Source organism: Lepidochelys kempii, chromosome 5 (genome assembly GCF_965140265.1).
Source record: "Lepidochelys kempii isolate rLepKem1 chromosome 5, rLepKem1.hap2, whole genome shotgun sequence".
NCBI classification, from domain to species: Eukaryota; Metazoa; Chordata; order Testudines; family Cheloniidae; genus Lepidochelys; species Lepidochelys kempii.
In genome coordinates this window covers 66,176,177-66,204,053 of record NC_133260.1, presented here as the reverse complement: position 1 = coordinate 66,204,053, position 27,877 = coordinate 66,176,177, and the positions used below count along the sequence as shown (strand labels likewise).

The 27,877-nt window shown below is 41.8% G+C and overlaps 1 protein-coding gene across 4 annotated transcripts; it reads right to left on the bottom strand.

Moving 5' to 3' along the window:
- Window positions 1-1,537: 1,537 nt before the first annotated feature.
- MACIR (macrophage immunometabolism regulator) lies at window positions 1,538-27,877 on the bottom strand. Of its 4 annotated transcripts, XM_073344628.1 has the most exons (3): window positions 27,678-27,877; window positions 16,357-16,617; window positions 1,538-4,099 (listed from the first exon to the last, which is right to left on the bottom strand). In XM_073344628.1, exon 3 carries the CDS (start codon window positions 4,077-4,079, stop codon window positions 3,456-3,458), a length of 624 nt encoding a protein of 207 aa, XP_073200729.1. In that variant the 5' UTR covers window positions 4,080-4,099; window positions 16,357-16,617; window positions 27,678-27,877; the 3' UTR covers window positions 1,538-3,455. The 4 variants fall into 4 exon arrangements, with proteins under 4 accessions (XP_073200729.1, XP_073200727.1, XP_073200730.1 ...); XM_073344626.1 differs by lacking the exon at window positions 16,357-16,617 and having other exon boundaries at window positions 27,678-27,875; XM_073344629.1 differs by lacking the exons at window positions 16,357-16,617; window positions 27,678-27,877 and adding an exon at window positions 27,093-27,294.

Genomic DNA, 27,877 nt, shown 5'->3' with positions numbered 1-27,877 from the left:
AGCCAGTGGAGTGATGTAGAGGGGGTGTCATGTTCTTGAAGAGCTTGTGGAAGCTCCAGCTAATGCTGAAATCCGCGACTTCCTCTCAAAGTGCCCCAACATGTATGTTTTGTATATCATACTCACAACCTAGTCACTTCTGGGTGAAATTCAAGATGCTTAAGATAGTCTTTAAAGCTCTGAATGGTCTCCAACAGTTATTTAAAAGGTTGCCTCCTTCCTTATGTGTTGCTGCTACACGTGAGGTCTGCTTAGGTGGGTCTGCTTTTGAAATCTGATTTCTGAGGTCAGTAGCAGGAGATTCTCAATTGAGCCTCAGAAATCGGGGTGAAGTCCTGAATCTATCGAGGTCACTGACAAACTTCCACTGATTTCAGTGAGGCCAGGACCTCAACCTCTGTCTGTTACAGCCAGAGTTTAGAAAAACTCATATCGTGCTACAAGTGTTTTGGTTTGATTAGGCTTTTGAGTAAACTATTTTTAAAATATGTATGTATCTATTTTGCCTGGTTGGTTGATATCATGAACCAAATTGGAATTTAGGAAGGGAAAAGCTGAATTCTGAGCTGTTTTTAATGATTTCCTATAGCAGCTATTAGTCTATGCACTATGTATCAGAATTTGTATGTATGTACTTCAACACCCATTTACCTCCCTGAATATGCTAAGTCAACTCTGTTTTAAGTGAAAACATTGTTTCTCTAGGCTTCACAAAGCCCTATAATACTCCCAAGAATGTAAGGCTGGTCTCAGTACATCAGTAAGTTAGCCATGTTTTCCTAATTTATCATGAAGTTGCTTTTGTTTTGCTAGCCCTGTATAAGGCAGAAATAGTAAGTCTCACATTACCACCCTTCTGATTTTGTACTGCTACAGAAAAGACTTTGCCCACTCAAAGATTCTTTTTGTATTGATGGATCATTATAGACTGAAGCTCTATAGTCAAGATAACCTGTGAGGATCTCACTTTCATGATTCAGAATTGTTCAGATTCCATTTCAATGCATCTTTAGAGTTTAAGGACTTTAATGGCAGACACTGCACCAGGAAAGCAAGAAGACAGCAATGGATTTCACTGGGCTGAGATTTTCGCTTTCTTGTAAGCGTAAGAGCCACTTTATATGCTCTGAAACCTTGACTGAGAGTATCATTGGTTGAGAGGATTCTCAAAGCATCAGGCATTCAATTTTGTATGTGAAATTGCATGCCTAATTGGCATACACCATTACCACAAATGAGCACATACATCTGTTATTTGCATGAGCAAAGGGACAGTTAGATGCATGCACTGACTTAATATTTCACATTGGCATTTGGTCACACGCATCCCTGCCAGTCTGCATGTGTAGCATACAACTGCAGCAACAGCATGGACACTTGCGTACTTACAGTTGCACATCTGACTTTCTGAAAATCAGGCCTCAGGAATCTAAATGCTTCATGCAGTCCCAAGCTAACACAGGACTTACGGTTTTGAAACACTTATCTGCCAGTGACCTCTCATTTTCTGCACATCAAAGCACGACACAACAATATATATATTTACATCACCCTTTTATTTCATAGCCAGAAATACAGTTCCATAGGGTAAAAATCAATAAATAGTGATGTTTAATCATTAAACATAAAACCCATCTCTCTTTGGCATCTGACAGTATTCTGTTTGTGAAACTAGAGATTATATAGGAATAGTTTAGAGATCATTCTTCAATACAATAAGTTCACAGAGGTGCAGTTTACTTTAAAATATACATCAGCTGTAAAGATTCCTAACATACCTAAAAAAATCAACCAAACCAGTAGAATGCAAACTATCCACAGGCTCTTCACTGTAGCCAACTACAACTGTGGAGTAAGTGAATGGATGAAAAGAATTCTTGTTTTTCCACAACACACACTCTGCACTAGTGCTTTCCATTCATTCTGAAGAAAATCAGAATTGTGCCAGGAATGACTGACCACTTAAAAATTATTTCTATTTCATAGACATGGTGCTTATTTAAATCTTTAACTTCTAAATAACTTGCTGAGCAAAACCAAGCATGGTTGCACACTGCCTCAGTAATAACTTGCACCTTTAAAAAAAGACAAAGAATGAAAAATAGTACTTTTACAAAGGCAAGCTACATATATTTTCCAAATATATTTAAGTTTGCAGTAGTTAAAACTGCATTTCCTGCCATGGTTGGACATGATTTCTTAAGCAACAAATTAAGCCAGTGCATTTGATGTAAATTGTTAAATCCAGATTCAGCACTTCAAGGCTGCTATAGAAGCACTCTATGCCTTCAAAAGAATTCAGGCATCTGGATTTTTAATTTTAAAAAGTGTTTAGTGCTGCAAATAACTGGAATTTCCAGTGCAGTGCTAAAGTTGTGTTTTTAACACCTTCCAAAAGTACGTATGTAATATAATTATGATTTAAAAATCAAAAATTTCATTCAATGCTATTTTCTGATGTAGACATTCTAATCTATATATTGGAATCTAAAGTGGATCCTTGTTTATATGTCACGACAATGTAAAACCCGCAAAATTTATTACAGTAAATCCTCTTAAAATTTAATTGTGGCACCTTAGAGACTAACCAATTTATTTGAGCATGAGCTGTAGCTCACGAAAGCTCATGCTCAAATAAATTGGTTAGTCTCTAAGGTGCCACAAGTACTCCTTTTCTTTTTGCGAATACAGACTAACACGGCTGTTCCTCTGAAACCTGTCATTAAAATTTAATGAAAATCTTTATTTCCAGAATGGTTCTTTTTTAAAAAATATTTCAAATACTTATTTAACCAAAGTTTTTAAAAAAGAGGAAGGAAGAAAGAAGCAAAGCAACCATGCCCATGTGCAACTAAAAAATAACTGTTCAATAATTTTAAGTAAAAATAAACCTTTGTTCATTTGCATCAGTGAAACGTTTTTCTAGCGCAGACCCAATTTCAAAATGTTTAAACTGGATTGTTTTAAATAACAAGTAGTTCAATTCAGGTTCACATTCTTTTCTGTAATACAACAAATCATTACCATACATACATTTTATTGTAAAGTCTAGAAAATGACAAAAGGAGAACTTGATGCTTATCCAACAGCAACTTCCAATAGCAAGCCAAATTAGCAACAACTAAGTAGACACCATCACCAATGTCTGAGTGTCAAATCACTGTAAATACTAGATACCTGTACAAAAGCCTTTTCTTTGTTAAAAAGTGTCCCAAAGAAATGTCCACCAATTGCAGTCAGATTTTCTTCAGAAATTAATCTCTCTGAAAAGATTTTCCCCTCCAAATATTTGTGACATTTTGAGTGTTCAAAATTGTATTCAACAAATAACGTTCTGATAACACTTAGCTGATACAACCACCTACCATGTGGACACTCATGTACACAGTACAACAGTGGATTTTTGCAGCCGTGAAGAAATTACCAGGAGTTGGCTTTAACTTCCACGTGGTAGTTCATGTGTTGTTTCTAGCAAACATACGGTCCCCTCTTAGGGTAAGGTGCTGGAGCTGGTATTGTAGCACTTCTGTGTCAGCAGGTTCCTTGATGTTCATTTTGTCTAAATTGAGGTAGTCCAGAGATTTAGAGTGAGCCCTTTTACCTTTGAGGAGACAAAGAGGCAGAGGACCATGAAGTGCCTTGTAGGGTTCATATGGTAAAGCCTTAGTGCATTTATCCCCTGAGCTGGGCATCCGTCTTCTCCTCCTTCCATTTACAGCTGGGATCTCATATGGCTGGTAGTATCTACTTCTCGCTTTGTACAACCGTGAGGAACGTGTAAGTCCTGAATCAAGTTGTTTGGAGCGCACGGTGGACACAGCTTCCACTTTATTTTCCTCACTTCCTGTACACTTCTGGGCTAACTTCAAGAGCTCCTCACCAGTTGTGAAGCCAACCAAGTAGTTAGAATCCATGTGAAGGATCTGATAACCTGAAACTGTCCGTCGCATCGGTGAGCATGGGGTGCTGGAGCATCGAGGTTTCTCTGCTTCCACTTTGCCTGTAGAACTCACCTCTGCAATAGGGAAGGGAAGCGTCGCTATGGTAGTTCTGGTCTCTCCATTTATGTCAACTTCCATTTTAATACAATTCTACTCTCCTAAAAATAAAACAGACCTGAATTAGAAATACAAAAACCACTTATGAAGCCCTCTGATGAGCAGGATTATCTCTGGAAGCATAATGCTTCTAAACTTACTTGGGTCAGAAAATGCAGGCGGTACCTCTCTATCCAGTCTCATATCTCATTCTACAAAGTGTCTTAAAACAAGGTATCAAATGCACTTCATTCCTGTCTCTCAGAATTACTTGGCCAGTTTTAACCAAGAATGCCACAAAAATGTTCAGTTTCAATACAAAAATTTGTGTTGTCTTTCTGTGAACACAGCATTCTATCTATTCAAGTACAGGCAGTTTATTTCGTATAGTGCTATTTTTAACTGGACAAAGCACAATATGAATATTCTTTCCAGTTCCTACACCTGAAATCTTTTAAATCTGTTCTAGAAGTGTTACACTCCCTTTCCTCTAAGGCCATCTTCACAACAACCCATTATTGCATGTAAAGTAATTTCCAGATATGTTCAACCACAACAGGGAAATATTGGCATGTAATTCTAGTAAATGCTTGAAAAATTTACCCAATAGCAACTTGCCCAAAGACTAGACCTATTAGCCAAGTCTGAATATACTTGTGAAGTCATGGTCTCCTCCTCTCTCTACATTTGAAGAAAGGAAACAGTTGTGTATTAGGCCCTAGTGAGAGGCCTCTGGGCTGTTTAGATTAGCCCTTTTCATAGATGGCCCCAACCCCCCACTCAAAAGATTTAACAACTTTCTCCATTCAAAAGAAGAAGCTTCCGACTCACCCACATGTGATGCAATTATCCAGGTAAACCACCAGCATATTTTAATTTACCACATCACAAACATATATAAGAGTTATAAAATGTTATTGAACTGCACTTCCCAGAATACCACAACCTTAAAATTAAGATTCACACTCCATTCCAGCCACAGGAAGCACACACTTACAAGAAACTCCTTCCAGTAAGACCAGGGTAGTACTGACGGACATGAAAGAGAAAGGGAAACAGGCAGGCAAGCTCCCCTATGAAGCATAATTCTGAGCTTTATTACTGAACAGCCCCTGGATCTGACAAACTTTCCATAGTTTGCCACCAGGGGAACTATTTTATCACACTCCATGGGAGCTTTGCTACTGATCTCCATCCTGAGGTTGAGGAGATTGGGGAGTGAAGACAGAATCAGAAATTGCAGTGGGAAGAATGAAGGAAGGTGACAGATGCAGTATTGACATCTGGAATAGATTCCTAAACATCATGAGACTGACTTAAAAATCACACGATTAAGAGAAAATTATGTTGTTCAAACATCAGAAGGTAGAGGAAAATGTAACGGGAAGCTTCCTCATACACAATTTGTGCACGATATCTCAGATTCAAAATTCAACCTTAAATGCAAAATGTAAGACTGCCTCATGTTTGCTTGGAGGGAGAAAGCCACTACTTACCCTCTACTAGATGACAGGTTTCAGAGTAACAGCCGTGTTAGTCTGTATTCGCAAAAAGAAAAGGAGTACTTATGGCACCTTAGAGACTAACCAATTTATTAGAGCATAAGCTTTCGTGAGCTACAGCTCACTTCATCAGATGCATATCGTGGAAACTGCAGCAGACTTTATATATACACAGAGAATATGAAACAATACCTCCTCCCACCCCACTGTCCTGCTGGTAATAGCTTATCTAAAGTGATCATCAGGTGGGCCATTTCCAGCACAAATCCAGGTTTTCTCACCCTCCACCCCCCCACACACAAATTCACTCTCCTGCTGGTGATAGCCCATCCAAAGTGACAACTCTTTACACAATGTGCACGACAATCAAGTTGGGCTATTTCCTGCACAAATCCAGGTTTTCTCACATCCCCCCCACCCCCATACACACACAAACTCACTCTCCTGCTGGTAATAGCTCATCCAAACTGAACACTCTTCAAGTTTAAATCCAAGTTAAACCAGAACATCGGGGGGGGGGGGGGTAGGAAAAAACAAGGGGAAATAGGCTACCTTGCATAATGACTTAGCCACTCCCAGTCTCTATTTAAGCCTAAATTAATAGTATCCAATTTGCAAATGAATTCCAATTCAGCAGTTTCTCGTTGGAGTCTGGATTTGAAGTTTTTTTGTTTTAAGATAGCGACCTTCATGTCTGTGATTGCGTGACCAGAGAGATTGAAGTGTTCTCCGACTGGTTTATGAATGTTATAATTCTTGACATCTGATTTGTGTCCATTTATTCTTTTACGTAGAGACTGTCCAGTTTGACCAATGTACATGGCAGAGGGGCATTGCTGGCACATGATGGCATATATCACATTGGTGGATGTGCAGGTGAACGAGCCTCTGATAGTGTGGCTGATGTTATTAGGCCCTGTGATGGTGTCCCCTGAATAGATATGTGGGCACAATTGGCAACGGGCTTTGTTGCAAGGATAAGTTCCTGGGTTAGTGGTTCTGTTGTGTGGTATGTGGTTGTTGGTGAGTATTTGCTTCAGGTTGCGGGGCTGTCTGTAGGCAAGGACTGGCCTGTCTCCCAAGATTTGTGAGAGTGTTGGGTCATCCTTTAGGATAGGTTGTAGATCCTTAATAATGCGTTGGAGGGGTTTTAGTTGGGGGCTGAAGGTGACGGCTAGTGGCGTTCTGTTATTTTCTTTGTTAGGCCTGTCCTGTAGTAGGTAACTTCTGGGAACTCTTCTGGCTCTATCAAGCTGTTTCTTTACTTCTGCAGGTGGGTATTGTAGTTGTAAGAAAGCTTGACAGAGATCTTGTAGGTGTTTGTCTCTGTCTGAGGGGTTGGAGCAAATGCGGTTGTATCGCAGAGCTTGCCTGTAGACGATGGATCGTGTGGTGTGGTCAGGGTGAAAGCTGGAGGCATGCAGGTAGGAATAGCAGTCAGTAGGTTTCCGGTATAGGGTGGTGTTTATGTGACCATTGTTTATTAGCACTGTAGTGTCCAGTAAGTGGATCTCTTGTGTGGACTGGACCAGGCTGAGGTTGGTGGTGGGATGGAAATTGTTGAAATCATGGTGGAATTCCTCAAGGGCTTCTTTTCCATGGGTCCAGATGATGAAGATGTCATCAATATAGCACAAGTAGAGTAGGGGCTTTAGGGGACGAGAGCGGAGGAAGCGTTGTTCTAAATCAGCCATAAAAATGTTGGCATACTGTGGGGCCATGCGGGTACCCATAGCAGTGCCACTGATCTGAAGGTATACATTGTCCCCAAATGTGAAATAGTTATGGGTAAGGACAAAGTCACAAAGTTCAGCCACCAGGTTAGCCGTGACATTATCGGAGATAGTGTTCTTGACGGCTTGTAGTCCATCTTTGTGTGGAATGTTGGTGTAGAGGGCTTCTACATCCATAGTGGCCAGGATGGTGTTATCAGGAAGATCACCGATGGATTGAAGTTTCCTCAGGAAGTCAGTGGTGTCTCGAAGGTAGCTGGGAGTGCTGGTAGCGTAGGGCCTGAGGAGGGAGTCTACATAGCCAGACAATCCTGCTGTCAGGGTGCCAATGCCTGAGATGATGGGGCGCCCAGGATTTTCAGGTTTATGGATCTTGGGTAGTAGATAGAATATCCCAGGTCGGGGTTCCAGGGGTGTGTCTGTGCGGTCAGTTTGGATGAGCTATTACCAGCAGGAGAGTGAGTTTGTGTGTGTATGGGGGTGGGGGGGATGTGAGAAAACCTGGATTTGTGCAGGAAATAGCCCAACTTGATTGTCATGCACATTGTGTAAAGAGTTGTCACTTTGGATGGGCTATCACCAGCAGGAGAGTGAATTTGTGTGTGGGGGGGTGGAGGGTGAGAAAACCTGGATTTGTGCTGGAAATGGCCCACCTGATGATCACTTTAGATAAGCTATTACCAGCAGGACAGTGGGGTGGGAGGAGATATTGTTTCATATTCTCTGTGTATATATAAAGTCTGCTGCAGTTTCCACGATATGCATCTGATGAAGTGAGCTGTAGCTCACGAAAGCTTATGCTCTAATAAATTGGTTAGTCTCTAAGGTGCCACAAGTACTCCTCTACTAGATGGTGAAGCTGCCATTATAGTCTTCCACATTCCCTTCCCTATCGTAACAGTGACCATCTCAGTCTTCTGTTCCATTCATGTGCCCCTCTCCCATATTTGTCCTCCCTTCCCCCTCATCTCCTACCCCTCATTCTTTCTCATGTGCCCACATCTGTCTCCTGCCCCTCAGATTCTCCTCCACACATTCCACCTTTCCCATTGCCCTCCACATTCCCCTAGACACAAACACTCCCCCAGTTTCCCTCCCTTCTCTTGGATTTTACCTTCCCAGCATCAACTATTCCTCACATTGCCTCCCTCTGTCTCCTCCTTCCCTAAAGGCAGCCTGGCTAATTCCCATTGGGATCAATGGAAGGCATTGGCCATCTTTGCTAGGAGATGCCAAAGCTTCCTCCTGCCAAAACTGTAAAGAATTAGGCCTGGGCTACACTGTGGGGGCTTCGAACGCAACTTCAGCTACGCACAAAGCATCTTAGTTCGACTTACTTGGCCGTCCTCACGGGGGCGAGTCGACCGCGGCAGCTCCCCCCTCGACTCCACTTACTCCTCCTGCCGAGGTGGAGTACAGGCATCGATTCGGGGATCGATTTACCGCGTCTAGACAAGACGCAATAAATCGATCCCCCCTATATCGATCTCTACCCACCGATCTGGCGGGAAGTGAAGATGTACCCCAAGAGGCCATTTTAACCTGAAGCCAGCCTGTGGCCTTGGTCTTATGTTAACAACAATGGGACATGGCAGCCATTTTGAAGCAATTTCTTTATGTGTTATGAACCAAATATTCTCTGGAGGAGATTTTACTCACCAGCCCTTGACAAATAAACTTTCAGTTATGAAGAGAAAGTGAATAAAAAAATATCCTTTAACCCTAAATACTTCTTTTCATCAATTACCCATAGTACTGGACCTACTCAAGATTAATCTCTATCAATCTTGATCAATCTATTAATCTCTTTTGTATAGACTTAAACTCTTGTTTTAAAGATATGATGACAATATAACATGAGAACCATGATAAATTTCAGCCAAAAACCCAACTTGAAACATTTCCTATTAAAAGGATATTATGCAAAAATCTAGCCAACACGACACAGAAGATTCAAAGGGCATAAAAACAAACATGGAAATTTAAATCTGAAAGGCCACCTACACAAAATAAAAATAGAAATTGATGCCCCAGTTTAATCTTAAGTATGTAATTTAATTATGGAGTCAATCCAACTAATAATGGAAGTAATTGGCATTTGCTATCCCTTGCATCTTTACCTCCTTATCTAGGCACCAAGACAATACAGACAGTCAAGAATGCTGAGCTATTACAGTCAGAGGTATTCATGCCTTACAGTTCTTCATGTTAAATTATAATTTCTATAACCTCAAGACCAACGTTATTGGAGGGGCAGTATGGGAAAGCTTGCACTGAAACTTTTGGGCCATCCTGGGCCTGCAGCCAGAGAACTTCAACATCTAGCAGTGCCAGATCTTTAACTTTGATGTTTTATCCTCCCCCACCATAAAGCAAAGCAAAAATACTTAGAAATATTTTTGATAATACCTTTTAGAGAGATTGAGCAGTTTTCTTAAAAGATACTGCACAAGTATCAAAAAGGTTATAAAATACTAGAGGAGTTAATTCCTAACTTTCTTGCATCACTTCATATCCATATAAATGATTAAAACTACCAAATCTGCTTTCTGTACTGGTGTTTTTACACCTTCTCTAAAAAAAATGAAAGTTATTTGTCTAAAATAAAGCTAAAAGAAAGGCATTTACGCTTAAACCCTGAAGTCTGGAAATCAAACAGAACCAAATAAAAAAGTTTTATTACATCAAGTGCTCTTTCACTACTAAGTTTAATTCACTTCAGTTCAAAACACGGTATCTCCTGCTACCAAAAAAAGGGCAAGAAAATATCAGCATCCCATAGAGAGTTTAATTGGGGGAAAAGACCAGGATGGTCTTTATAGGAACAATAAAGTCTCTCAAGAGCCAAAAGTGGCATCATACAGAGTGCAGACAAGAACATCCCCAAAATCATCAGTGTTCCAAGTCTAACACTGAAGTTTCAAAATGCAACACGATTTGTACTGTCTCTCTATTTTTGTAGAGCTTTTCATTGCAACGTCATAGATTGCAGAGGAACTGGGAAACATTTGAAAGGGATGGGTAGGATCTGAAAAAGCAGAGTAGGTATGTTTAAGTGGAACAACTAGGACTAGATGAATATTAGAAGCTTCACAGGGAGGGAAATGCTAATTACTGAAAGAAAGGATCCTATTGTTAAGGACCAGCACTGAAACTCAGATGTGTGTTCAGCTCTGCCACAGAGTTCATGTGATATTTTGGGAGGTCAATTAGTTGCATTGTGGCTTATTTTCCCCACCCGTTAAAAAAAGGTAAGAATATACTTTCCTGTCTCAGAAGGAATAGTATAAGGAGCTGTCATAAATATAAAGGGAAGGGTAAACCCCTTTGAAATCCCTCCTGGCCAGGGGAAAGCTCCTCTCACCTGTAAAGGGTTAAGAAGCTAAAGGTAACCTCGCTGGCACCTGACCAAAATGACCAATGAGGAGACAAGATACTTTCAAAAGCTGGGAGGAGGGAGAGAAACAAAGGGTCTGTGTCTGTCTGTAGTCATCTTGGCCGGGGATAGACCAGGAATGGAGTCTTAGAACTTTTAGTAAGTAATCTAGCTAGGTATGTGTTAGATTATGATTTCTTTAAATGGCTGAGAAAAGAATTGTGCTGAATAGAATAACTATTTCTGTCTGTGTATCTTTTTTGTAACTTAAGGTTTTGCCTAGAGGAGTTCTCTATGTTTTTGAATCTAATTACCCTGTAAGATATCTACCATCCTGATTTTACAGGGGGGATTTCTTTATTTCTATTTACTTCTATTTTTTATTAAAAGTCTTCTTGTAAAACACTGAATGCTTTTTCATTGTTCTCAGATCCAAGGGTTTGGGTCTGTGGTCACCTATGCAAATTGGTGAGGCTTTTTATCCAACATTTCCCAGGAAAGGGGGGGGGTGCAAGTGTTGGGAGGATTGTTCATTGTTCTTAACATCCAAGGGTCTGGGTCTATAGTCACCTAGGCAAATTGGTGAGGCTTTTTACCAAACCTTGTCCAGGAAGTGGGGTGCAAGGTTTTGGGAAGTATTTTGGGAGGAAGGACGCGTCCAAACAGCTCTTCCCCAGTAACCAGTATTAGTTTGGTGGTGGTAGCGGCCAGTCCAAGGATAACGGATGTAATATTTTGTACCTTGGGGAAGTTTTGACCTAAGCTGGTAAAGATAAGCTTAGGAGGTTTTTCATGCAGGTCCCCACATCTGTACCCTAGAGTTCAGAGTGGGGGAGGAACCGTGACAGGAGCAAATCATTAATGTTTGTGAGGTGCTCAGATTCTGTGGCAATAGGGAATCACAAGTACCCAGAATCTAGATAGTGCAAAAGAGTCTGGCAAATATAAGCAAGGTTTCCTTAAAAGATTTTCAAGCCATATGACTCCAGGAAGTGGGGGGGGGGGGGTGCTATCTGCCACTAGGTGGTTCATTAAGAGTTTACTGGTTAGATAATTCTAATCTTTACCAGTAGGGTGAAGGTGGTGACAGTGGAAGTAGTGACCAGGGCTCAAGGTCCTAATCACACTCAATTCTCAATAAATTAACAGATGGCTGAGCATACATAGCACCTTGCAGGAAGTTATCAACAACTTGCGAGGTGGAACCATAAATCAGTTTGCCTAGTCCTCCTCGCCATTCTTTAAAGTTGAACTTTTACACTGAAGCAAAGAAAAAAGTTGAAGAAATGTGCCTGGTCAGTGTTTCTCAGTTTGCATTTTGATGCTGAAGAAGACTTCTCCTCAGAGCTCAGGTCCTGAGTGAAGTCTGACACCACAATACACTGTTTTGGAAGCAATTCCAACTCAGAGTTCAGAATTAAGACTTCGCTGCAGAATCAAACAAGAGGAAGGTGAACAAGACTGGACGGCTGATCTAAGCCATTTCTTCATACATAGTAAAGGGTTGTGGAATACATACCTAAAAGGTAAATGGATTATGCTTAACCAATACTTAAGCTCTCTCCATCTGCAAGTCATTAATTTAATTAAAATAATTTGATTTTACAACATCTTTATAAACTTCAAATAATGTAACCACCACTTAACTGAAACTATTTACACTTCACAAATTTAAAAGCAAACAAACAATAATTCAGATGGAACCCCTCATCAGTTTTAAACTTGCTGTGGACCCAACTTCTACTTTATGCATAGGTGTTTTCAATGCATTTTGCATTCCTCTAAAGCTGACAAAAAGTCTACACTCTATAACAATGAGCCAAACAGATAATGTTGTTTATGTGTCTTCTACTTCTTTACAAAGCCACTAAAATATCAGGATGCTTCAGGAACAGTTCACGGGTATTTCTTTTTCCCTTGCAAGACAGTTAGTTACCTTCCCATGACAGCAATTACCAATAAATAATCAGCTTGGCTTATACCAAGGCCTGGATTTAGTAATCTTATACGCATGCTACAAAGTCTTCTTTTCTCACAGGAATGTGGCAAAGACCTGGTTCTTAAGGCTTGTCTACACAAGCATTTGTACCATTTTAATATCTGTTTAGAAATCCACACAACCCTTCTGGGGAGGCAGTTATACCAATATAAAGGTGCTTACCTTAATACAGGTTTCAGAGTAACAGCCGTGTTAGTCTGTATTCGCAAAAAGAAAAGGAGTACTTGTGGCACCTTAGAGACTAACCAATTTATTTGAGCATGAGCTTTCGTGAGCTACAGCTCACTTCATCGGATGCATACCGTGGAAACTGCAGCAGACGTTATATACACACAGAGATCATGAAACAATACCTCCTCCCACCCCACTGTCCTGCTGGTAATAGCTTATCTAAAGTGATCATCAAGTTGGGCCATTTCCAGCACAAATCCAGGTTTTCTCACCCTCCGCCCCCCCCCCCCCCCCCCCCACACACACACAAACTCACTCTCCTGCTGGTAATAGCTCATCCAAAAGTGACAACTCTCTACACAATGTGCATGATAATCAAGGTGGGCCATTTCCTGCACAAATCCAGGTTCTCTCACCCCCCTCACCCCCCTCCAAAAAACACACACACAAACTCACTCTCCTGCTGGTAATAGCTCATCCAAAGTGACAACTCTCTACACAATTCAGAGTAACAGCCGTGTTAGTCTGTATTCGCAAAAAGAAAAGGAGTACTTGTGGCACCTTAGAGACTAACCAATTTATTAGAGCATAAGCTGATGAAGTGAGCTGTAGCTCACGAAAGCTTATGCTCTAATAAATTGGTTAGTCTCTAAGGTGCCACAAGTACTCCTTTTCTTCTCTACACAATGTGCACGATGATCAAGGTGGGCCATGTCCAGCACAAATCCAGGCTCTCTCACCCCCCCCTCTTTTTTTCCAGGACACACACACACACAAACTCACTCTCCTGCTGGCAATAGCTCATCCAAACTGAACACTCTCCAAGTTTAAATCCAAGTTTAACCAGAACATCTTGGAGGGGTGGGTAGGAAAAAACAAGGGGAAATAGGCTACCTTGCATAATGACTTAGCCACTCCCAGTCTCTATTTAAGCCTAAATTAATAGTATCCAATTTGCAAACGAATTCCAATTCAGCAGTTTCTCGCTGGAGTCTGGATTTGAAGTTTTTTTGTTTTAAGATAGCGACCTTCATGTCTGTGATTGCGTGACCAGAGAGATTGAAGTGTTCTCCGACTGGTTTATGAATGTTATAATTCTTGACATCTGATTTGTGTCCATTTATTCTTTTACGTAGAGACTGTCCAGTTTGACCAATGTAAATGGCAGAGGGGCATTGCTGGCACATGATGGCATATATCACGTTGGCGGATGTGCAGGTGAACGAGCCTCTGATAGTGTGGCTGATGTTATTAGGCCCTGTGATGGTGTCCCCTGAATAGATATGTGGGCACAGTTGGCAACAGGCTTTGTTGCAAGGATAAGTTCCTGGGTTAGTGGTTCTGTTGTGTGGTATGTGGTTGTTGGTGAGTATTTGCTTCAGGTTGCGGGGCTGTCTGTAGGCAAGGACTGGCCTGTCTACCAAGATTTGTGAGAGTGTTGGGTCATCCTTTAGGATAGGTTGTAGGTCCTTGATGATGTGTTGGAGAGGTTTTAGTTAGGGGCTGAAGGTGACGGCTAGTGGCGTTCTGTTATTTTCTTTGTTAGGCCTGTCCTGTAGTAGGTAACTTCTGGGAACTCTTCTGGCTCTATCAAGCTGTTTCTTCACTTCAGCAGGTGGGTATTGTAGTTGTAAGAAAGCTTGACAAAGGTCTTGTAGGTGTTTGTCTCTGTCTGAGGGGTTGGAGCAAATGCGGTTGTATCGCAGAGCTTGGCTGTAGACGATGGATTGTGTGGTGTGGTCAGGGTGAAAGCTGGAGGCATGTAGGTAGGAATAGCGGTCAGTAGGTTTCCGGTATAGGGTGGTGTTTATGTGACCATTGTTTATTAGCACTGTAGTGTCCAGGAAGTGGATCTCTTGTGTGGACTGGACCAGGCTGAGGTTGATGGTGGGATGGAAGTTGTTGAAATCATGGTGCAATTCCTCAAGGGCTTCTTTTCCATGGGTCCAGATGATGAAGATGTCATCAATATAGCACAAGTAGAGTAGGGGCTTTAGGGGACGAGAGCTGAGGAAGCGTTGTTCTGAATCAGCCATAAAAATGTTGGCATACTGTGGGGCCATGCAGGTACCCATAGCAATGCCGCTGATCTGAAGGTATACATTGTCCCCAAATGTAAAATAGTTATGGGTAAGGACAAAGTCACAATCAGCATGCACATTGTAGGGAGAGTTGTCACTTTGGATGAGCTATTACCAGCAGGAGAGTGAGTTTGTGTGTGTGTTTTTTGGAGGGGGGTGAGGGGGTGAGAGAACCTGGATTTGTGCAGGAAATGGCCCACCTTGATTATCATGCACATTGTGTAGAGAGTTGTCACTTTTGGATGGGCTATTACCAGCAGGAGAGTGAGTTTGTGTGTGTGTGGGGGGGGGGGGGGGGGCGGAGGGTGAGAAAACCTGGATTTGTGCTGGAAATGGCCCAACTTGATGATCACTTTAGATAAGCTATTACCAGCAGGACAGTGGGGTGGGAGGAGGTATTGTTTCATGATCTCTGTGTGTATATAACGTCTGCTGCAGTTTCCACGGTATGCATCCGATGAAGTGAGCTGTAGCTTACGAAAGCTCATGCTCAAATAAATTGGTTAGTCTCTAAGGTGCCACAAGTACTCCTTTTCTTTTCACCTTGATACAGTTTATTTCTGTAAACAGATTCTATCCACATTTGTGCTCACTTAATTATATCTGTTCTAATCAGATAAAACTGATATAAAAAAGTGACTACACCAGGCCTTAGATTGGAGAAATTGGAATTACAGCAGTCAAATTAGTTGCAGTAGTACAGGTGGTTTGCTTGTGCAATCTGTAATCTGATATTTAGCGAGACAACTGAAATTTCTACTAATGACTAACGTTGGCGAAGTTGCTGCTGTTTGTTTTAAAAGTACTGTGATAAGCCTAATGCTAGGGATAAGCTGTGGAGAAAATAAAACAAACAGTCCATGCACCTATAGCACCTTTCATCTTATGATTTCAAAACACTTTACAAAGGTGGTAAAATAGCAATAATTTACAGAGAAAATGAAGCACACAGATTAATGACAGATCAAGTTAACCTGAAAATCAGCGATCCAGTCAGGAATAGAGCCCAGGTCTGCCCCTTAGTCACTTGCTCTGCTATCTATAAATGATTTTTAATAATCTCTTAAAATCACTACTTTGTTATGTGTATAGTTTGTCTCTGTCCTCCTTCTCCTCTCCCCCCCCCCCCTTTTTTGCTATATGGATGTTCAAAACAAAAAGTATACTGATGATTGCCCTGGTCTCCCTGACTTTGTAAAATGCTCTCATATTGTTCACTGGTTGGGAGGTACCACCTCCACTGAAATAATGGTTCATTTTGGAGAATTGAGAGCAACAATGAACTCAGCAAACTGTGTCAAATTAAGTTTCTCCGTTCTGTTTTTGTTTGGGGTTTGGTTTTTTTGCAATAAACGTTAGATTTCTGTGCTCCAACCCTCAAACAAGTCCTTATAATACACACACACAGACTCAGCATATTTATCTGCTTTCCAAAAACAATAATAAAAACAACTAGCCTTTACACATTTTCCTTTCTGGAGACGAATTTGGCATCTGTCTATTAGTGCTCATGTAAGACCGTGAAGACATCTGACTCATGCAGTTCTTTAAATAGAACCAAAGACACAGATGAAGCGGGGTGATGTACAGAAGGTACTGTAGTCAGTATACGCCAAGTCAGTACAAAAATCTAAGCCACAGTGTTCAGAAATCTCTTCAATTTGGCCCAAGTCCCCGCAGCCAATTTGTCCAAAAAGAGATTCAGGCCAAGGGGTCAACTGCATCAGATAAAGAAATTAAAGAGGAAAACATCAGTAACAATTTTACAGTCCTTGAACCTACCACTTCACTTTGGTATTTGTGTTTTTTAAAACATCCCCAAAAAAAGGAATTTATATGTGTAATATACTGTAGAAGTATTGGCATAGAAGGGAAGATTTTGTTCTTTGCTAATTTATTTTAATACTTTAGAAGTGCTTTATATAAAAATTATATACATCACATGAACTTTATTTCTCTTCAACTTCACGAAAGAATGTAGCGAAGTGACACATATGGCTGTGACAACTGAAGGTCGGCAACTAACGGAAGTTACTAGATCGCGGGCCCTGGTTCTCATGGGAAACTTCAATCACCCTGATATCTGTTGGGAGAGCAATACAGCAGTACTCAGACAACCCAAGAAGTTTTTGGAAAGTGTAGGGGACAATTTCCTGATGCAAGTGCTGGAGGAACCAACTAGGGGCAGAGCTCTTCTTGACCTGCTGCTCACAAACCAGGAAGAATTAGTAGGGGAAGCAAAAGTGGATGGGAAGCTGGGAGGCAATGACCATGAGATGGTCGAGTTCAGGATCCTGACACAAGGAACAAAGGAGAGCAGCAGAATACGGACCCTGGACTTCAGAAAAGCAGACTTTGACTCCCTCAGGGAACTGATGGGCAGGATCCCCTGGGAGAACAACATGATGGGGAAAAGAGTCCAGGAGAGCTGGCTGTATTTTAAAGAATCCTTATTGAGGTTACAGGAACAAACCATCCAGATGTGTAGAAAGAATAGTAAATATGGCAGGCGACCAGCTTGGCTTAACAGTGAAATCCTTGCTGATCTTAAATACAAAAAAGAAGCTTACAAGAGGAAGATTGGACAAATGACCAGGGAGGAGTATAAAAATATTGCTCAGGCATGCAGGAGTGAAATCAGGAAGGCCAAATCACACTTGGAGTTGCAACTAGCAAGAGATGTTAAGAGTAACAAGAAGGGTTTCTTCATGTATGTTAGCAACAAGAAGAAAGTCAAGGAAAAGTGTGGACCCCTTACTGAATAAGGGAGGCAACCTAGTGACAGAGGATGTGGAAAAAGCTAATGCACTCAATGCTTTTTTTGCTTCTGTCTTCACGAACAAGGTCAGCTCCCAGACTACTGCACTGGGCAGCACAGCATGGCGAGAAGGCGACCAGCCCTCTGTGGAGAAAGAAGTGGTTTGGGACTATTTAGAAAAGCTGGACAAGCACAAGTCCATGGGGCCGGATGCGCTGCATCTGAGAGTGCTAAAGGAGTTGGCGGATGTGATTGCAGAGCCATTGGCCATTATCTTTGAAAACTCATGGCGATCGGAGGAGGTCCCAGACGACTGGAAAAAGGCTACTGTCGTGCCCATCTTTAAAAAAGGGAAGGAGGGGGATCCGGGGAACTACAGGCCAGTCTGCCTCATCTCAGTCCCTGGAAAAATCATGGAGCAGGTCCTCAAGGAATCCATTCTGAAGCACTTAGAGGAAAGTGATCAGGAACAGTCAGCATGGATTCACCAAGGGCAAGTCATGCCTGACTAATCTAATTGCCTTCTATGACGAGATAACTGGCTCTGTTATTCCTTGACTTTAGCAAAGCTTTTGATACAATCTCCCACAGTATTCTTGCCAGCAAGTTAAAGAAGTATGGGCTGGATGAATGGACTATACGGTGGATAGAAAGCTGCCTAGATCGTCGAGCTCAACAGGTAGTGATCAATGGCTCCATGTCTAGTTGGCAGCTGGTATCAAGCGGAGTGCCCCAAGGGTCAGTCCTGGCTCTGGTTTTGTTCAGTATCTTCATTAATGATCTGGAGGATGGCATGGACTGCACCCTCAGCAAGTTTGCACATGACACTAAACTGGGAGGAGTGGTAGATACGCTGGATAGTAGGGATAGGATACAGAGGGACCTAGACAAATTGGAGGATTGGGCCAAAAGAAATCTGATGGGGTTCAACAAGGACAAGTGCAGAGTCCTGCACTTAGGACGGAAGAATCCCATGCACCGCTACAGACTAGGGACCGAATAGCTAGGCAGCAGTTCTGCAGAAAAGGACCTGGGGTTACAGTGGACGAGAAGCTGGATATGATTCAACAGTGTGCCCTTGTTGCCAAGAAGGCTAATGGCATTTTGGGCTGTATAAGTAGGGGCATTGCCAGCAGATCAAGGGACGTGATTGTCCCCCTCTATTTGACATTGGTGAGGCCTCATCTGGAGTACTATGTTCAGTTTTGGGCGCCACACTACAAGAAGGATATGGAAAAACTGGAAAGCATCCAGCAGAGGGCATCAAAAATGATTAGGGGACTGGATCACATGACTTATGAGGAGAGGCTGAGAGAACTGGGATTGTTTAGTCTGCAGAAGAGAAGAATGAGGGGGGGATTTGATAGCTGCTTTCAACTACCTGAAAGGGGGTTCCAAAGAGGATGGATCTAGACTGTTCTCAATGGCAGCAGATGACAGAACAAGGAGTAATGGTCTCAAGTTGCAGTGGGGGAGGTTTAGGTTGGATATTAGGAAAAACTTTTTCAGTAGGAGGGTGGTGAAGCACTGGAATGCGTTACCTAGGGAAGTGGTGGAATCTCCTTCCTTTGAAGTTTTTAAGGTCAGGTTGACAAAGCCCTGGCTGGGATGATTTAGTTGGGGTTTGGTCCTGCTTTGAGCAGGGGGTTGGACTAGATTACCTCCTGAGGTCCCTTCCAACCATGCTATTCTATGATTCTATGAAGTAGCCCAAACAGTATGTTGACACTCTCTGCAAAAATACTATAATCTTGTCAAGGAAATAGCTGTTTTACATATTTGTTAAATGAGAAAAATAAAATGCAGACTGTGCGCTTTATAATCGCTAAGGCAAATTTATATATATGTAATATTTTGTATATGTAGGATAGTAACTATATATACATTGCACGCACAAGTATGATGTGGAAAGTCCTGCTTTGAGCAGGGGGTTGGACTAGATGACCTTCTGGGGTCCCTTCCAACCCTGATATTCTATGATTCTATGATTCATGTCACTAAATCCCCTGATGGAACTGTATACTTGTATAACAATTGTTTATTTTTGTCAGAAAGGATTATTTCCATTATAATAAGAAGCTCAATAAGAATCCTGCAGTACACACAAGGCAAAAGTTGAATCACATAGCTGAAAGAAATAAAGTTCACCCAAAATAAACTCACAAGAGATGTCACTGTAGACCTTCCAGAGGACCTTGGGAAGAAGCAGGCATATTAATTTGGTTCAAACATCCTACAGACCAAATATAGACATTTCTCAAAAACAGATACAACTGAAACCAAACAAATACAACTAACTGAGGAACTGTCTTTCTGAATGCACTTGAGATGATGACAATAATTATTAACTTCATGCCACAAATTATAGTGCTTGTCATAAATATAAAGGGAAGGGTAACTTTCTGTATACAGTGCTATAAAATCCCTCCTGGCCAGAAGCAAAACCCTTTCACCTGTAAAGGGTTAAGAAGCTAAGGTAACCTTGCTGGCATCTGACCCAAAATGACCAATGAGGGGACAAGATACTTTCAAATCTGGAAGGTGGGCGGGGGGAAGAAAACAAAGAAACAAAGAAACAAAGAAACAAAGAAAACCTGTCTGTCTATATGATGCTTTTGCCAGGAACGAATGAGAAATGCAGCCTTCCAACTCCTGTTAAGTTAGTAAGTAATCTAGCTAGAAATGTGTTAGATTTCCTTTTGTTTAATGGCTGGTAAAATAAGCTGTAATGGATGGAATGTATATTCCTGTTTTTATGTCTTCTTGTAACTTAAGGTTTTGCCTAGAGGGATTCTCTATGTTTTGAATCTGATTATCCTGTAAGGTATTTACCATCCTGATTTTACAGAGGTGATTCTTTTACCTTTTCTTTAATTAAAATTCTTCTTTTAAGAACCTGATTGATTTTTCATTGTTCTTAAGATCCAAGAGTTGGGGTCTGTGTTCACCTGTACCAATTAGTGAGGATTCTTATCAAGCCTTCCCCAGGAAAGGGGGTGTAGGGCCTGGGGGGATATTTTGGAGGAAGACGTCTCTTTCCCTGTTCTTTGTTTAAAACACTTGGTGGTGGCAGCATATGGTTCAAGGACAAGGCAAAGTTTGTACCTTGGGGAAGTTTTTAACCTAAGCTGGTAAGAATAAGCTTAGGGGGTCTTTCATGCAGGTTCCCACATCTGTACCCTAGAGTTCAGAGTGGGGAAGGAACTTTGACAGTGCTGAATACTCTATTCATGCAAATCTGTAACCAGCTTGGGTAGAGCACCCAGCCAAATTAAGCTTCAAATATCTGCTCATCTTCAGAGTGAGAGGCACTATAACTCAGTTTCAAATTATATTTTGTTTTAGGGTCCTATTTAAAACTTAAGAGTATAATGATTACATTAGGACAGATGGTGGTGAAGTGCAAAGTAAAAAAATTCATAGTATGTAACTAAGTTGCAATAAGCTATTTGTTTGTACTTTTGACTCAGAGGCTGAAAACAGTATTCAGAGGTGCTGAGTCAAAATTAAAAACAGCACAGAATGACAAAAAAAAAAGAGGACCTTAAGATGGCGGTACTTTATTCATTCATTTTATAACGTTATCCGTAATGTTAGTAAATCAATACTGCCATTAGGAATTCTATCAGTTCTGGAAAAACATCTTGTGTTGCAGTTCACAGCAAATTTAACATTTCAAGATCCTTTTCAAGAAAAATGACTTACCCAGAAATGAAAATGACTATCAGGTGGTAAAGGTGGGGGAAATACACATTGTTTATATTATCTTATTGAAAGGTAAAACCCCAAAACTCTTTCCGCACCAGAGAGGCTACTGGGATAGGAAAACAGACTCTGAAGAATTTAAATGAGGTATCCAAAAGCAGATGGGATCCACAATTGTCAGACATTTCTTTCTTAAACAGGCAGATCCTGTGTTCTGTGGGCTTGGGAGATATCACAGAACTATCAAACTAGAGAGAAAACTTCAGAGATTAAAATACCCATAAATTGCACACATTCTTCACCAACTGATTTCAGAGTAGCAGCTGTGCTCGTCTGTATCTGTAAAAAGAAAAGGAGTACTTGTGGCACCTCAGAGACTAACAAATTTATTAGAGCATAGCTACAGCTCACTTCATCGGATGCATACAGTGGAAAATACAAAAGGTTCTCCCCCTCTTGCCCCCTGCTCTCCTGATGATAATAGCTCACCTTTCCTGATCACTCTTGTTTCAGTCTGTATGGTAACACCCATTGTTTCATGTTCTCTGTGTATATAAAATCTCCCCACTATATTTTCCACTGTACGCATCCGATGAAGTGAGCTGTAGCTCATAAAAACTTATGCTCTAATAAATTTGTTAGTCTCTAAGGTGCCACAAGCAGTCCTTTTCTTTTGACCAACTGACAAATTGTTCCAAACATACAGAAATATACAGACAAAGCAAACAGCTTAAAAGAAAAACTGAAATGTTACCTCATGAGAGAAAAAATATTCAGATTGGAAAGAAATAAAATATAACATAGATAGTTTTGCAAGAAGAGGCATGAAGACTAGAAGTAAACATAAGACAGCATGACATGACCCTAGCGACTACCTCTGAAAAAAAAATCTGAAGAAGAAAAACAGAAGCCTCCTGAGAGTAAAGTCCCAGATGGTTGGGTGAGAATAAAAAGATGGAACTGAAGTCAAACTGAACTTATCATTCAAGTGAAAGAATTTTATCTAAAAGCTGTAACAACCTGACAAGGAAGAATGGCAGCTTTCAAAAGGCAAGACAAGTTGCCGTCACAGGTGAAGTAGCAAAAACCTTTAAGGAAAAGTTGCCCTGAATGATTACATTGTCTGAATTACATTGTAACTGATGCTCCAAACACTAGGAAACAGGGCTTTGGAGCGGAGCCCAGAGCTGGAGAGCAGAGCACAGCTCCAAAGCCCTGCTAGAAAAGACAGAATACTTGGCAGAGAGGACCCCCAAGACATTCAAAACAACCTGTAATAACAGGTCCTACAAAACACAAAAACAAAAAAACCCCAACAACCCCACACCACCTACTTCTAGTTAACAGCTTGCCCATTCTTCAAGGACAAAATTTAACAAGATGCTCTAAGTAGAAAAAAAAAGATGGCCCAGAGAAGTATACCATAAATGCGATCAGAATCACAAATGAATTACTGAGGAATCAGAATTGGCACATGTGACAACCAGCTCATCCTGTAGATGTGACAGCCAGTGGACTAGACTGGCATGATTGAGTGTATACCTTATATGGACAAAAAGGCATGGACTTCAAAAGTAGCTTTGGACAAATGCATTTTGTATGAGTAGGCTAAATTAATAAACTTGCATGAGTAGACATTGAAAACAGTGAAAAGAGAAAGGCCAGACAGAAGGCCATTTAACTTTTAATAACTCATTGGGAAATAATTTAAGAAAATTCAATATTCTGGTAATATTTTCATGCATTACTACAGGAAATTCACAAATAATGTGTTTGACAAATTTAACTTTTCCTGAAGATCTACAAGTTCCTTTAAATTGTATTACAACCTTCTTGCTGCATTTAACCATCTGTTAACAGTTCAGAAAAATCTCCCTGCATTTTCTAATAAAACAACGTTTCCAACCATCACAAGGACATTCCTGTTTGCTACAGTTATAAGTGGTTCTTACTGAATGACTGGGAGCCTTGATTGTGACAAATGAAAAAAAAAAACCCATACGTTGTAAACAAATTTATTTCCCTACATTGCTAATAACTTAGATTTATTAAAATGAAAATTTTAAAAGAGCCACTTCTCTTGTAATTATTTATTACACTCTGTTTACTTTTTGCATGCAAGTGACAATGCAAATGGATAGAGTACATTTCCTTTTGACTATAGTCAATTTCACCTTAAGAATGAGACCTTGAATGTTTTGCTTCCAAACATGTTTATTGTTCAGAAAGAACTAAACTAACTTCTAAAGCTTGTTTTCACATTTTTAATTTTGGAACACCTGATTTACCCAAACTTCCTGCAATTAAGACTTCAATTACCCTGTTTCAAAAAAAATTAGAAGCAGAAAAATAATGAAAAAGTATTTTTACATATCACAAAATTCATTAAATCCTACAAATATATTTTTTCATGAAGTCTTAAAATAAAACAACTCTCCTTAAATGTAGCCTCTTCTACTACTTTGTTAGTCTGACCTATATAGCTTCACATATATAGCAGAACAATGGATGCATGTTTGTTATTACAGCGTATGCTAGCATACCTGGAAATACAGGTCTTTAAGGTTTTTGAATGTGTCATTTCTGAAACAATACTATCCTAAGCTCAACCACTATGTTGGGGACAGCCACTCAAATGAAAAAAATACTATTTATTGCAACTCAGAATGGAAATTTATAACTAAGACTCTGTCATGTAATTCAAATTTATTGCTAGGGTTAAATTCTTTGTTGGTGGAGTGAGCGTCCCGGTCAATTACCCTATTCCAATTTTAAATAGATTTCTGCCTCAGATGACCCATAATCTGTGGGTACATCATCCTTTTAATTTTGCTTCTTTTCAAACACATTCCCATATGCTAAGAAATGCTGAAAGCTATAAATGCTCTTTACTCATTTATACAAATGTAATGTGAGTCCAAGATAAAAGACTATTAAAAGCCAAATTGCACTTGTTTATACACCAGACTTGCCTCAAATTTACTGTTAATGTCACCAGACAATTGAACTGAGTATTAGCAGTCAGTCAGTCCATCCGTCTTTATTGTAAAAGCAAGTGTCGGTGTCTGACTGTTTAAGCCTGGTGGCCAAGTAGGCAGCATATGGCCCCTCAAAGGAGAAAAGATAAGAGCCATGCTACAATGCCAGTAGTGCTATGCAAAAATTTAATTTCAGTGATCAAATAACTGTTTTAAATGCTGTTGCCTCATATCCTCTCTCCATCTCAAAATGATTGAAAAATGCCATGCTCCGTGCTTATTAACCTCATAACCCCTTCTCGGCTAGCGAAACATACAAACAGACCAAACCATAATCCAGCAAAACAGCTGAGCAACTAAGTGAGCAGCACTGCACATGACACTGGAAAAGGACAAGAAATCCCATTCGGGAAGGGGACCCTGATTTACATACATTTCCCCAGATGGAAAAAAGGAGGGTGTCTTTTTCATCATGGTGAAGACAACTTGTGCATCTGAGAGACTGCTTCTCAGCTCTCATGTCAGTAACTCACAGTCCCCTTCTGAGGTAAATCATTAGTCTCTCTCTCTCTCACTCACCATACAGAGTTCCACTGAGTTCAAATGATGGCGGAACAGAAGACATTCAACCACTGCCAGAGGTACAAGGTCATCGTCACAGCACATCAACCAGCCCCCCCTCTGCAATTGCACATCCCTCTGCAATTACTAACCAAATGTCTCCTAACCATATCTGTATAACTGCAGTTCTCTACCCTCAATTCACTACCATATGCAGCTATTTAAATATATACACATAACTATCTGAGTGTCTGCTCAAGGTGAGGTTATGCATGTAATCTCAAACACATATTAGTACACATCACATGCATTAAACACGTCTCCAATATATTAAACAGATGCAATGGTATATAAACATATTATATACAGTACATCGAAGTAGAGTGAGTTTAGGCTATAAATAACGGAAACAAAACTATATAATAAGCTCTTATCAGCAGGAACACTGTTTTCCTACATATTTGTTGAGCACTTGGAACAATGTGCACCATACCCTGATTGGGGCCTATGGACACTACTACAATCTAAATAATATGCCGAGGGAGAGGGAGCAGAGCACACCTGAGACACACATTACTCTGTCAAACCAGAAGCAGCTTGCCAGCTAATATATTTGACTAAGTAAATGCTCTGGTGTGTGTGAGTGTTGGATAAACACACTAGAGGTGTGCCATATAGACGTTATACAAGGTGCACTATATACCTCCACTCCAAATTTTTGTTAACTGAAAGTTAAATGCAGAATATAAAATCTAAACAACTATTTTAAGGCAAACAGAAATACGGATAGTGGTGAACTTTATTATGTCTAGACTGAATGGTCTGAGGTTGGAGTTCAGGTTCTCCATTTGAGTGGAACTTGGAAGAACTGGATGATGAGCACTGTGGTTAGTTATATATGGAAAATTAAAAGAAATTTGTTGTGGAGCTGCAGAGTCTGTGTTTTAATCTGGGAGTTAAAAAGATGTGGGTGGTGAGATCAATGAGCCAAGGCTGGTGCTAAATTTACGGATGATTTCTTAGGGTTTTAGTGATTGCATTGATAGGAAATGCACTTCAGCAACCTTAATTCAGTTAAAGCTTTTAATGTGAACATTTCCCAAGTTTCTGAAGATGGGTAAGCATAGATATCTACGTTAAATAGATTATTTATCTCCTAAACCATATCTTAAAAGCCCAACTGCTCTGCCATGCCCCTCCACTGCCCAGCCCCAATGCATTTTTTTTTGAAGTTTTTATATATTAACTGGGGGAAGCTGACTCCTACATGAGGAAAATAGGGGTAATTGTTTTGCAGGGGGGGAAGGCAAAACAGACCTGGAGAGAAACTCTACTTTGACACAGAACATGCCATAAAGGAGCTCATCTTCAGCCCCACTTTGCCCCTCATGCTATCCACAAGACAAGTGGGGGGATTCGGGGAGAAGCCGTGCTGTGTGAAAGAAGAAGGGTAAGGTGCATGCATGCACTATATACATGGCTCTGAGTTGAAAATGGAGCGAAGTCTGTATTTGCAGAAGCACCAAGGGCTCCCAGCCCACCAAAAGGGCTGCTGCCCAAGATGCAGGGTAGCACCAACTACTCATGCATTGCACATGTAGACTAGGCTCCCTTCTCCAACCCTGCCCCTGCACAATCTCACTTCAAACACCTCACATCCTCTACTGCCCAGCCTAAATTCCATGGCTCAAGGATAATGGAAGCATATCTGAGGAATGGCTGGACAGCTTCAGAGAACTAGAGTAGCTGATAGAATTTAACAGTCCCACTGGCTTTTCTTACTAAAGCTAAATTAGGTTAAAAAGAATAAAGGTATTAGCTCTTTCTGCTCAAGATTAAAAGTGTTAAGCTGTCCTCCTATCCCTGGGTCTTATAGATGAAGTTTGGAGTTTGTTGTACTGTGGCTATTTAACTATAGGGGGCTGATACCCTGCCACCATGTCACAGATACTCTACAATCTTTGCTTTATATCACTGCACATGTACATACATGCCAGACCCTGTTCATCTTCTCTCCCACCACACGTTACACGCCACCGATGTTCTACAATGCACACACATGATACAACTGCTGAACTACAGGACCCTGCATACAACCCCCCCCCCACACACACACAACACAACACTGTACAGTATATTGCCGTGCATGCACACACCCTATTTCACAACTACACACTACAACACTGCTTACCTACCACAGCGACTCTGACCACTGCACAACATATCCTCCAGGCCAATGCTGTTCGGTGAACCCTATCACCACGCGCCCTGCAGCTATGCCACACCGAGGCGCTCCAGCGAGCCGGCAATATGTACCACCACCCCAGGCACACGCAGTGTGGACCATCCACCGGCCGGAACACGTGCCCCCTGACTCAATGACAAGCAGGGAGACGCGAGCGCCCTGCCCCCGCACGCTACACGCCCCAGGCCCTGTGCAACCCCCCGCCCCGCGCGCGCGCCCCGCACACCGGCGGCAGCGGCGTCACCCACCGCCCCGCGCCGCGCAGCTCACGCCCAGCGCGCAGGCGGCACCCGGGCCAGGGGCGCACCCCGCGGGCGCAGCGCGCCAGCCACCGCGGCTGCGCGCAGCCAGCCAGGGCGATGCCGCCGGTTCTCCCGCTCCAGAGCCAGAGCCAGCGCCCCCCTCCCCGCTGGCACGGGGGGCGCCCTCCCTGCACCGGCAGGGCCCGCGGGGAGCAAGGAGCCGGCCCGGCCTTGCCCCGGCTGCTCAGCGAGCGGGGTCGGCCGCAGCGCCCCACCCCCGCGCTCCTACCTGGGGTCCAGGGCGCCGGGGCCCGGCTGGCAGCGGCGTTGGGGAAGGAGGCAGCGAACGCGGGCAAGAGACACAGAGACGCCGCGGAGTCCCGCCCCGCTCCGCCCCCAGATCACACGGGCCCAGGGCGGGGACTCGGGCGGGCAGGGCGCCAGCTCGCTGCGCTGCGAGCAGGGGGCCCCTCCTGGCGCTTCAGACAG

Excerpts from the sequence above, each read along its gene's own strand:
- MACIR (XM_073344628.1), bottom strand. The coding sequence starts at position 4,079 with ATGGAAGTTGACATAAATGGAGAGACCAGAACTACCATAGCGACGCTT.